Below are 13,063 nucleotides of genomic sequence, written 5' to 3'. Positions count from 1 at the left end.
TGTGGTTTCTCTCCTCCAGCAGTCAGTGCTTTCCCCGAGCTGCGTTTGGATGCCAGCCTTCTGCAGGTTTGGCAGCAGCTTCACCCTGGGCACAGAGTGCAGAGCTCCTGGCTGCAGCTAGAGAAACATGCAGGCAGATCAGAGCTACTGCAGTATGGCAGCACACTTAGTCAGCTTGCACCTCTTTGATCTTCTATTAAAACTCCCTAGAGTCTCTCCAGGGACGTTCTGCATGGCAGCACCAGGAGGTGGATGGCCAGTGGTAAATGCAGCTTGCTGCAGTTCAGACTGTCACTCCATGTCATGTTCACAGGGAGACTGACCCAGCATTCCTTGTAGAAAATGAAGCACCTGGGGCTTGCACTGCTGTTGCTCAGGCTTGGGAAAGGAGTGAACAGATTGGAATAGCAAAGACATGAAGATGCATGCTCAGAGACTCTAAGAATAGTATCAGTCCTTTTTTTTGTAAATGAGTTATTTTTCAACTGTTTGTAAATGAAATTTTCATTCTGCAAAGAAGCAGGTGCAAGGGAAGGAGCTGATACCTAAAACAAAGGTTCAGAATGAGAAGGTGGGATATGGTATCTGTGTTCCTTGGCACGTGTTGCATTCATAGTCAAAATCCCAAGGGACTTCAACACAACCCCTGTAAAGAAAGGGATGCAGGACCAAAACCAGTCTTTTTGCAAAAGCTACGAAGTATGTAGAAATAAAATCCTATCCTGGAGATAGGAAATGGAGTGTATGACCCCACAAGCTTCTCTGCAGCTGTATTCTCTGATTCCCTTACAACTGAGGATCTCAGAATTGCACTGCATAGTTCCCATGAGTGCTCCTGCTGACGTTGGGCCCTGCAAGTCCCAGCAGAACCATGTACTGGGACACAGATATCTCCTCTTCTTTCACTATGAGATTTCCTCACTTTCCTGAAGCCTCATTTATTTTTTTGGCATGCAATAGAGGAAAAGTAGAAAGATACTTTGAGATTTCAGAGTATTGACATAAGTAAAGGCAGTCTTTATATGGGTAGGGAAGATGTTTTGTTTCTCTGTGGGCAAACTGAACCTCCCTGGGATTGCAGAGAGCATGTTGTCTGTGGGGAGATGTTCTGAGGGTTTTTCAACTGTCTTTATGCAGGTGTAGTTATATGTGTTTTGCAGTGTGTTTTAACATGCAGCATAGGTTCTAAGGGTCAGCTTAACAATTCATTAACTTTGTAGACTGTCTAAAGGCATAGTCTAATGTGCTTGATTCCCTTAAAGCTTAGAGCTGCGTATACCCTGCAAGAAATCAGTGTATGTTCTCGGTGTCAAATTCTAATGAGGTGCCATATGGAAAATTACTGAGACACTGTGTGGAGAAGAGAGGGCAGGAAACAAGTGCCTCTCCACGTGATGCTCGTGGAAAGCCCACTTAGCTTCTACTCAGAGAGCCTGCAATCTGAAGGAGGGATAACTTGGTATAGTGCTTCTCCTATGTTTTGGATGCAAAATCCTGATCAGAGAACAGTGATTTTATGCGTACAACTTCACACAGTTGAATTGGATTCTAAATTTGGCAGAACAGTGAAATCTCTCTTCCCTGAGTTAGTGATAAAGGAAACATGAAATCTAGTCTCTGCAGCTCTAATGGCAGTAACCTTTTATAGATTGACTCCTTTTTTACTTAAAACAACAGCAGCCTTCAGAGATCTATTTGCTTTGTCATGTAACTTCAGAGCTGTAAAAATTGAAACGAGAGCTAAAGAAAATATTAAGCATTGTAGAATAAGAGTTCTGCTTTTCTGTTGTCTTTATTTTTTACTCTGCACTTATTTTTAGAGCCACGATGAATATTTTAAAAAAAAAAGAATGCTAGTAATACAATCTAGTCTTGGGATATGGGGCATAATTTTCAAAAGCATGTAAGTTCCCAAAAAGGGGGTTGGGCACCTGGGCCAGATTCTCATGGTATGTAGCTGTCTAAGGACAGGAACCACTATCTTGTATATCTAACCTTATGTTGCAGCTGGTGAGAGCTGGTACCTGGTCACTCCTGAAAATCCCAGGGGTTTTCATGTGCAGATCTAGATGCATCACAGAAATCTGATCCAAAGTATTTCAGATAGTGACACATTTTGAACATGGGAATTTTTAAGTTCCCATTTATTTCCTTTAGAGAAATGTGCCTTTCTCTATTTCTTGCTGCACCTTCCTCTGAGAATCTGAGTTGCACAAGCATTCACTGAGTTGGGAGGCAGGAAAGTATTGGGTTGATGCCAGAGTTGTGCAAGCCAAGGCATGAACAGGTATGATGAACTTGCTTTAAATCTGGGAGGTCTGTTATACCTGGGAGGAGAATCCAGGTTTCTCTGCTCCCAGTCCTGGTTCTGAGCACCCCACCATCATTTGCAGAGCTCCAGCCCAGTGCGTGTAATGGGAGGGGAAGAGATAATCCAGAGGAGCAAAAGCTGCAAGAGCCACAGTGGAGAAAGCTGCTCAATCTGATGTCAGAACATCAAGGGGGAGGCTTGATTCAATGCGTAAAGCCACAAGAAATTGCAAAAGCCAAATCCTTTATGAAGATTTATTTAGAAAAACCACAATGTTGGGGAGTCACTGTTACATAGCATGGTAATTCCCTTCCTCTTGAGTAATATGCACCACACTGTGCGCATGCAATTACTTTTGTTCCAGAGATAACATCTTCATCTAGTTATACATGTACACATATGGTCCTTAGTGCACGCTATGATTCACATATATGTTAGGACACACACAAAGTTGAGCTTTTCCATGAAAAAACTGTATAAAAAATACAAACCAAACCGAAGCTGTCAACATGAGAAGCAATGTGCAAAAATTGACAAAGTTACTCCTGAACATTTGCTTAAGAAAAAGTCTTCTGTCCCTGTTCCCCATTCAGCATTGCGTATGCCAGGTGTTGTTTAAAAGCAGAATTTAAAATAACTAGTCACATCCTGACCCCCTTTCACGTTGGTTGCAGAGACTTTAATCAGCTAAATAATCCTATATTGATATGAAAAATCTGCCTCCAAGCATCACCATTGTGTGCCATTGTTGTATTGAACAGATCCTTGTATTGTTGCAGTGTTTGGCTTGTTGATGCTCAAGGCCAGGTGACAACCGAGCCCTTGTGTGGAGCACGCAGAGAAGGCAGGACAGAGATGTCCCTGGTCACCGAGCCCCCCGGCAGGGGCTGGCAGCAGCTGCCTGGAGAAAATGGCTGGGGATTAGGAGTTCTCCTCAGGCATGCTGCAAGGAGCCAGACCTCCCAGGTCCCTGCCACGGGCTGCGTGGCTCCAGGCACTGTCTGCTAGTGTGCGGTGGGGCTGGTGTTTGAGGTGATGCTCTGGGTGCCTGAGGAATCCTCCCTTCAGAGGAAAGGGGCCTGTGCAAAGAGCATGGCAGGCGCAGGGACAGAGAGCCCCCAGGGCCTTCCCCAGCCAGGTCCCCTGGTCCAGGATGCAAACTGTAGCTGACATGAATGGGGCCACCTGACTGTATAACCACTTGTGTGGCGCTGAGCAAAGCTGTACAGGATGACATGCTGCGGACATCACGAAGCAGTCAGACCAATCCATCCTTCTTAAACTGCTGCATGCAAATACCAACACCTTAAATGGCAATTAAGACTAGAAATGGATTGCACTTGTTTCCCTTAAACTTATATATGTACCAGCCTTTAAAAAAAAGTAACCAATAAAAAAAAAAATTTTTAAAATACATTAAAAAAAAAAAATTGATGGTTGGGATTCCCTTGGTTGGATCAAAGGAAAAGAAGAAAATAGGGGCAGTGTGATTCTAACCACTGAAGTTTCAGTAACCATAATCTGGTTTTGGGGATGGGGATTCTTCCTACCCATGAGACTAGATGCTGCAAAGCCCAGTATCCCCCGGTAATTCACATGTTTTTTAGGGACTGTTTATTTAAGCCCATGCAGAGTTATGACTGTTACAGAACTTGTCAATTTTTTTAATGAGATATCAAAGTGTTTCACAGTAAATCCTGCATGGATCTAGGGAAAAATCTCAGCAAGGCTCCCCTGTGTGTTATGTTTTTTACTTGCAAAGCAAAGGTTTCAGTCTTATTTTGAGGAAGGGAGGGAGAGATGGAAATTGTGAAGACTGAGAGCTCTCTAGGGAAGTAAGCCTGGATACTACACTTTAGATCCCATCTCAGCAGACCACTTTAGCAAACTATTTTAAGTAGGATTTAAGTGTATGTTATTCAGTTTGGACCCCAGTATGAAGACCAGTATCCAACAGGAAGAGTGTTGCCTTGGACCTACTAATTTCCTTTGTAAAAGGCACAGAGGGAGGGTTCATCCAGTTAGCTTGCACTCAAGCTCTGGTCACGAAAACATCACTCAGGGAAGTATGTCAGATGTGTACTGGCTGCTCCGGGGGCTCCCCGGTTTCTAATCCCTGGATGCCCAGCTGCACAGTGGCTCACAGCTCTCCCCCGGGTCAGGAGCACACTGCAGTGACCATGACCTCCAGCATTGTCCCATCACCCAGGTGAAGGAAGCAGCGCTCCATCCCTGTTGTCCTGAAGGAGCTCTTGGAGGAGAGGCTAGTGTTTCCCGGGTAGCAGCGTTCGCCCCAGGTGCGTTTCTGCAGCTTTCTGAAAGCATTGGTATGTGTGACGCACCTAACCCGAGTCTCCCTTAGCTCTCACAGCGTGTGTGCGAGCAGCCAAAATGAACCTCTGGCTGTTAGAGACAACTGTTGGCAGTGATAAAGCAGCGGTAGAGAATAGCTTTAAACTGTAAAATACACAAAATGAAACATCAGACCGAATTCTTACTAAAACTTTGATGCTGTTGAGCATTGGGGTTAGCTGCTTCACAAGTGTTTTCCACTGGGTTAAGATTATGTCCAGTGTCTGAGTTAAGGCCCTGATTTAGCGAAGCTTTTGTGCATATGCTTAAATCTGCCCTTAGTCAGCTAAGCACTGACACGAATATCTAAGTGCCTTGTGATACAGGGACAAACCTGAACTGGAGCTTTTAAATGTAAATTATGTAGTTGTCACAACTACTCTTTTAATATGTTTTCCTGGTAGCACAGCTGCTCTCCTGGATTAACTGTTTAATTAATCTTCATCTAAAAGGTCCTGAGAACAGTTCTATAATACTACCAAATGTACATAAATACCAGAACTAAAAAGTCAAACGCATGGCTCAAAGCAAAACAAATATTGCTCAGAATACTTGTTTAGATTAATAGCTGTAAACTGTGCATTCTAGTAGCAAATCAAAACCTGTTGGCCTAGGAAAAAATCCAAAACATTCAGTCTATAGGATTGGCAGCACTAATATTACTTTACAATGTGGAGTAAGGATCACAAATATCAGCGTAACATTGCGAAACTGATCCACCTAAGCTTATGTAAACAAATAGGCTTTGACAATGTTTATATGTCTAGGCGTGATCCTGCACTTGGACCTGGACGGGTGGAGACCCAAGACGGTAGAAGGGCGCTGTTCCAGTGTGGGTCCAGCTGCCCAGATCCCACTGCAGGACAGAGGCTCAAAGGTGTGATCCTGCAAACCTCTACTGGCATTACTAGTTCTACTCCTGGGAGCATCCCGGTGCAGGATTCAGTTTGGCAGGACTATAAGTAAGGATTACTCACATAAGGCATTGCAGAACTTGGCCCTAATATTTCTGTTTGCAGCAGAGAATCCCTTATCCATACACAAGATCATATTTTAACATCTCAAAAAGTGTCTAAAATAAGGGTAGGAGTCACTATATGTTATGCTCAGTAACACAGTTAAGATTCTGTATATTGGCCTCCGATATTGCAAAACATTTTTTTCATTAAAATCAAACCAACTATGAAACTTTCTCATAAAAATTAAATTAACTGTGAAAGTTAAAAATGAACAGGCTATGTTTTCAGGGTTAAAAGGAGACATTAACAGAAACGAGCAACTCCCATCGTAATGGTTTTCCAGTGCATTCCCTTCTGACCAGTGAACACTCTAAGATTGCGGTTGTTGGCTTCCAATCTTGCCTTGCATCCTCTGTGGTGTGGCTACTGCCGCTCTCCTTCCACCCGCTTTTTACGAACTAGACCAATAAAATAAGAAAAGAGCAGTCGTTATTGCTTTCCTGAGAGCCTAAGGACTTTTCTCACTGACACACTCCCTTCCCAGTAACATGAATAGGAGGGAAGGAGCTTCTAAGAAATATTCAGCAGGATTATGTCCATAAATGCCATATTAACACATTTTAATGCTAAATAAAACCATTCTATCAAAACTGCACTTTTCTGTATCACAGACTGTAGAATTTCACCAAGTATTCATATCAATACATTTTCTATAAAATTTGGATTCTGAGCTAAAGGTTTTAGATGATGAAGAAATCACCATTTCAGTGCTTCCTCCCACTGGTTCCATTTAGATTTTTGTTATAGTTTTATTGTTCTTCTAAAAGGCACTGTGTTCCAGCTAAGTTGACACTGGTCTGCTCTAGTCTGCATGGCAGTGCTCTGGATTATTTAAACATTATGCATCAAAAATTAATAACTCTTGTAATTGCACAAGTGTATACTATAGATAAGCAATAATCATACCCTTTTAGAAAATAATTTGAAGCACTCTTAAGTAGTGATATCAGTGAGTATTGGCAACAAGGAAAACATTACATTGGACCTTAAATTTTCTGTTTAAACTTCACATGGTCCGGTTGCATCAACCATCTGATAGTATATTAATTAACTCTGGATTCTCGCTAGAAACCAAGTAGGTTGACGTTGCCACTTAGCAAAGCAGAGAGTGATGAGCTTTGTGTTATGGGCAGGATTATTTTGACAAGCAGCCCCATGTGAATTTTTACAGCACTTAGGATATGTTACAGCTGGTACAGAGTAGGCTTAGCTGGGCAGCATTTGCTACTCCATACTCTAATAAAAATGTATTGACTCTTCTCTGATTTGGCCAGAGAGGATTAGTGAGGTTGTGTTTGTGTGATACAAAACTTGGTGTTGCATCAAACTCTCATGTCCTGTTTCTGATATTAAACTGCTGAAGTACAGAACAAAAGCAGTAAAACTGGATGGATGAGTGAATACTTTTCACTACAGAAAGTCAATAAAAACAGTATATTACTATCAGGGGGTTTATTTCTTAGTGCTTTGTTGGCAAACAGACTGCATTATTCCAAAGCCTACAGTGTAGCATCAGTCATTTGTGTCTGCTTTCAGTGTTTTGTTGCTTCCTTTATTTTATTGAATTCTGTCCTACTAAATCTTGAACAAAACCATGCAATATAAAAGCAGGAAAATGAAGATTAGGTGCAGGACATACATCTAATGGCAACTGGTTTAAACAGTGGAAAAAAAGAGGTCTTTCTCTCTTTGTTGGTGGGACGTTTCAAATACCATTCTGGGACACTAATAGGTTCAGAACCAATAGTATATCACTGGAATGCTTAGGTACTGCTAAAAATTAAAACTGAAAAAAAAGTATGCGTGAAAGAAATAGGTTCTAGCTGAACTTTTATCTTAGTTCTCACAGAGAGAAACCCAAGCTGAAGCCAGTAAAGGCATCATGGTTTGACACCCCTCTTTGAAGTAGAATTGATTAAAAAAACATAATTAATTTTTTTTCCTTCTTACTGTAAACTACTGCCTAATCATCTCCTTGTTCTGTGTATTGAGTGCAGAGCATGTCACAGGTAACACTTGCAAAGCTTTATTGTCTTTGCCTGTACTTGGTCGCACAGGCAGGAAAGTCTTTTTCTGTTCCCTTGGTTGGGCAGGCTTGGTCTGTCATGGGTAGGGCAAAGAAGCGAGGACTTCTGTGTTCACTGAACAAACAGGATGGGTTTGGCTCTCTATTTACTGGCCAGAACAGCTGACAGGGCAGCTGGAAATCCAGGGTGCTCCATGGAAAAGGCTGAAGTAACTCCCCTTCCCAGGAGTGGGAGAAGGAGAAGAATAATAGTGGCTCCTAATCACAGTAAGATCTTTGCTGTTTTCTACCCTGGAGTCCATGGAGCTGTGCATCACCCCTCACGTATAGCAGATTGAACATTTAGAATTAAAAGTCAATCTTAGGAAGATTAGACAGGAAGAGTTGTGTCTAGGAAGGTCAGGGCTTGGCTCACATAAACAAGTGATGAGTAGATGTAGTAGCATCTTACCCAAATCGTTGTTCTTAGTGATAGCTGCTGCTACCCTGGTTCTTGGACCTTGCTTTGTGAACTGGTATCCAAACTTGAGAATCTTGGAGTTCTCCTCCAGCATCTTGGCAATCTCCATCTCTACAGCTGTCCCAAGCTGCTGCCTCTGTTGGTTATGTGGTGAAATGTCCCCAAAAGAAAAGAAAATATTTGTTTTCATATGAGAGAGAAATAAGCGGTTATATTTCAGTACTGTGCTGCAAACTACAAAGAGAATCCTATCCCTAGAGATTTTGCTCTGGGTTTTATATTTGGCTTTGACCAGTTTTATTTGGAAGTTTTCCACTGTTTGGTTGCACATGAACTGCAAAACAACTGAGCCACAGAGGCTGCCTTGACTTTGCCAGAGCCCTCTAGGAGAACCCTCTGGGAATCCATATAGAAGGGAAACAAAAGTGGACTCACTCAGTGCTCTCTTTACCTGGTTGTCAATTTTAATCTCTGTCAGGGATTCATTCTCTTTCAGTGCATCAATCAGTGCCAAAATACCCGTCCCAGTGATGAAGTTGGATTCTACATTCAGACTCTTCAGTGTTTTGTTCACTTTCAACATATCTGCAAATGCCTGAGGGGTCAGAAAGAGGGAATATGAGACAATATCTTGAGAGCTTCAGGGAATAACAGAGAAAGTGCAAAACATGGCTTAGTACCTACAAAGAAATAAAACACAAATAGGCTTAGAAGAACATAAAGGTAGATCAGAAGAGATTACACTTCTGCTTTGTACATTCACAGGGAAATTCTGCAAGGGAAAATGAAGAATGCAGACATAGACCTATTTAAAATTTGTGGGGGTTTTTCTAAACAGTGTTTAAACTTACAATAGCTACAGGGTCGTTGCTTCGAGTGGCTGCAAGGCTGAATGTCTTCACATATGTATTGTTTTCCAAAGCTTTTGCAAATTCCTTCAGTGTTGGAATAGGAATATTCTGCATTAAGAAGATAAAGCCAGTAAGTGGGAAAGCCAGTCACATCACTAGACACTGATTTTAATTATTATCAAACTGATTGATTAATAGCCACAATCTATGCAATTTAAACATACCCAATGCTTTTAAGAGTATCTTGGAATACACAATGCATACTCTGCTCGCAGTGGCCTTCAGAGACCCGTGCTAGGATGCGATATCAGCACTGCCGTTAATTGGGTCAGGCCAACGCAAGCACGTGACCGATCTCTGAGCTACTTTCCTATTTTGCTGCTGGTTGTTCAGTCTCTGCATGCTAGCTCCTCCTCCATTTGCATGTGTGGGCTAATTGAATTTGGCCAGTGATGATTATATAGTGCCCATGAGATATCTTGCTTTACAATCTGCTAAAGGCAGGCATCCAGAGGGAGTGACCCCTTGGGCTCTTAATTGGCATCTAATTCAGTATCAGGCATTGACAGCCTTGGAGCCTCTGTAACAGTTCCCTCCGCACCCTTTTTCCTGTGTCCCCTGCTTTTTCTGCACGGGAGAGAGAGACAAAATTTGAAGATAAAAGGCAATGGCTTTGGAAATATTTGAATAAACCCTCCTATGATGACATAAATGAAACCATAGCATCTACCTTTATGTTGTTGAGATTAATTTCTATGAGACTAGGATCATTTGCTTTTATCCTTTGTAAACTTGCTTCCACGTTGGTCGGATTAGGTGGCTCCTCAAAGATGGGCTTGACTTTTTCACCTTTCACCACATCTGCAACACAAGATCTCATGAAATGTTGATGCGAGGAACAGGCATCATCAGTAACGATCTGGCTTTTCAATTTCCATTTAGGTTTGTACTGTAGCATTCAAGAAAGGATTTATGAACCACAAAACTTGGAAATAGGAGAATTAGCCCTGTTACCACTGCCGCGCCCTTCACACCTTCTGCACATCCAGAAGCGTGTCACTGGCTGGAGGCTGCAGTCACAGCAGCTGGGCAGTATCGTCACGGGCAAATTCCTCTTTTCTGTACAGAAGTCCCAGTACAATTAATCTGAGCCAAAGCAGCTTTAAAGACTATTGTATAGGATGTAATATACTCTAAGGGCTGCTTTGTTCTTTGTGTAACACCTGTAAAGGAAGGTGTGCTCAGAACTTGCCCACTACATTAGTGAGAAAATGTCCCTGCACCTATGCGTAGACTTTGTGAACATAAAGGAACACCATCAGGAGGCCCCTCAAGTTTCCTTCTCTAAGCCGATGCTATCAGCCTTACTATAAATTCAATTAGCTCTTGTAAAATTGCAACATCTGCACTTTCTAAATAATAAAGCTATCAAAGCATGAAAAGCAAGTCTGCCTGCCAGCACCAAGATTTATGAAGTCTTTGAGTATTCATGCTCCAAAGAGAGACAGTTTTTAATGTTGGCAGCTACGAGCTATAAATATTCTTAGAGATGCATAAAAATCAAAGCTCAGAACACAATTAGTATTTCTAATTCCCACGCATATAGTTGTGGAGATTAATTTATAAGCCCTGACCACCCAAGCCACTAGAGGCAAGAAAGGAATATGTTACTGACCACAAGTATGTTTTAAACCCTTTTACTTCATGCTGCAGTGAGTTATTTTGAAGATTTGTGCTCAAGTCTCAATGTACTACGCATTTCTGTTCAGTGCAATGGGTAAAGTTCATGCCATATCATACGCCAAAAGAAAAATATTTTTTAGAACTCATACTCTTAGCAGAGATGAAGTCATACACAAACCTCGAGCTGGTTTTCACTCTGCTCCCTTTTACCCTGAACTCTTTTGTTCGCTAATTCCCTGAGAGACCTCACATATGCCTGAGTAACACCCCAGCCTTCCTAGGGAGCAGGAAATTGAAAACTACTGGTAAATGTATAGAGAGAATTCACTCTATCTTGGAGGCAAGGATGGAAAGTGGAAAAAAAAAAAAAAGCAGCAAAGCATTTTTTTCACTTGTGGCGATACCCTGCCAAGCTGGGAGCTAGAGAGAGACTTGCTCCCTGTCCTCAGGTTAGATCCCACAGTATGCTCAGTCCAGAGTTAGCAATATTTTTCACTTTCTACTTCTTGTTGCTTCCCATGAATTTTATCTTGTTTTTTTAATAATGGAGCTGTTTTGCCACATTGATGGGCAATTTTGAGATGTCTCCCTCTTTTACTGAAGCATTTCACTTGGCTAAGAAAAGGTATTGCTTTTGGACCAAAGAATAAAGTGATGTGACAGTGATTTTCTGGTTCTTAAGTCTGTGATTGGAGCATAGTTTAGCTGACTCACATAGCTGACATTTTGACTCTGTACAACAAAAATAATCTGAAATCTATGTGGATTAGTAATGCATGCAGTTGCCTGTTATGAGATAGATGGCAGCTTGCACAGGGCCCCACTGGAGAGGCTTGCAGAACAGTCTTAATCCTGAGAAAAATGAAGTGACACGGTGTCCTGTCTACTTTCCCACCTCCCCTTTAGTAAAGAAGGATGGAAATGAAAGTCCTTGGTAAAAATAGCTGCTGTTCTTATGGCCTTACAAGAAGAAAACATTTTTTGAGTACTACTTCCCTGGAAAAGAGCATTCCACAATTTTGTCTTAAAAAGCAAAGTTTAGCCCACTTGATATCCCAGAGCTTGGAAGTGATGAGCTCTGGATCGAGGCTTGGCAGCTCTCAAGAAAAGCCTGGAATTCAGATGTACTGATTGCTGCCACTGTCCAGCCTCCTGGCGGTTCCTGAGCTGAGACCTGATTCACCAAAGGTCTGCTTATTCGGTGCAAACATTTCTGGATTTGTTTTTAATAACTACAGCTGTTTCTGCTGGGGGATTTCCTAAATGATTACACTTCCCGTGTACCTAAGGAGCCGTATAACAGACAATGTTTACACACGCTGCCGCGGGACTAAGCTGGAGGTCGTAGATCAGAGAGAGTAGCCAGGGCAGGAGCACATCCACGCGGTCCTTGCGTCACTGTGAACGCAGCTTGATGTGACTCCGCCAGGGATTCTGCCATGTTCAAACCCCGTGGTTAGACGTCGTTCTGTGCTGTGGCCACCTCTTAGCTACAGCTCGCTGCTTTCTGTCCACTGCCTGCACTGAAGTGGAATGAAAATATCTATGTCTTGGCTTCTCAAATACTCCTATCTTTTCAAGCACCTCTGCAGAGCCAGATAGATATTGCTCTCCAGGAAAACAAAGCTCCTCAGGAATGATTTACTTGCACAGTGCTGCTATTATTATACATAATGAATTTTAAGAGTGTATTTACTTTAAAGAGCTCCCCCTCATGATTAATTATATCAATCAACTTAAGGCCCTGTTACATTACACTAAATTAGACCAATACACCCAACCTATAGATGTACAAGTCCCTAAAGATGACATATAGCCCACAAGAGAAATCTGCTTGCTTACTTCTCACGGTGCCTTTTCCATCTTTACTGCGGGCTCCTCCTTCATCAAATTTTGGGTTGTTGACCATGTTGTGCACTCCAAGAACAGCTAAAATGTGTAAATACCAGCAACAGGATACAATGTTAATAGTAGGTGCAGACACTGCAGAAAAAAAATCTGCTATAAATTCTAGTTTAGTTCCCCAAACAAAAGCCCCTTTATAAAATGTTAACTCTGAGTCATGCTTGCTTGTAGGGAGAGTCTTTAGAGGTCTAAATACTGGAGATACAGACAGCTTTAATATAGGTTTTTGAACAGCCGAATCAATGTAGTATGCATATCACAGAAGTGCCAGCTGGAAGGAACGGCTGCGGGTCATCTTGTCCAGCCTCCCTCTCAAGCAGGAGTGTTGCCAGCATTAACCAGGTCAGCCGTGGCTTTGTTCAACTGGATCCTGAAAACATCCGGGGATGGAAATCCCACGGTCTCTTGGGGTAACTAGTTTCAGTGCTACACTCCTAATTATTTTTTTTTTCCCCT

General features: G+C 42.1%; 1 protein-coding gene across 1 annotated transcript in view; it reads right to left on the bottom strand.

Moving 5' to 3' along the window:
* Positions 1 to 2,551: 2,551 nt before the first annotated feature.
* Positions 2,552 to 13,063, bottom strand: part of LOC129210930 (tropomodulin-2) — a 35,293-nt gene continuing 24,781 nt past the window's right edge. The window contains exons 5-10 of the mRNA XM_054837319.1: positions 12,545 to 12,631; positions 9,750 to 9,880; positions 9,020 to 9,127; positions 8,620 to 8,763; positions 8,160 to 8,304; positions 2,552 to 6,080 (exon numbers count right to left, since the gene is read on the bottom strand). Of these exons, the coding sequence (XP_054693294.1) occupies positions 6,046 to 6,080; positions 8,160 to 8,304; positions 8,620 to 8,763; positions 9,020 to 9,127; positions 9,750 to 9,880; positions 12,545 to 12,631 (650 nt within the window). The 3' untranslated portion in view covers positions 2,552 to 6,045. The remainder of the gene's footprint in view (positions 6,081 to 8,159; positions 8,305 to 8,619; positions 8,764 to 9,019; positions 9,128 to 9,749; positions 9,881 to 12,544; positions 12,632 to 13,063) is intronic.

Source organism: Grus americana, chromosome 10 (assembly GCF_028858705.1).
Source record: "Grus americana isolate bGruAme1 chromosome 10, bGruAme1.mat, whole genome shotgun sequence".
NCBI lineage: Eukaryota > Metazoa > Chordata > Aves > Gruiformes > Gruidae > Grus > Grus americana.
This window is presented reverse-complemented; position numbering and strand designations above follow the sequence as displayed.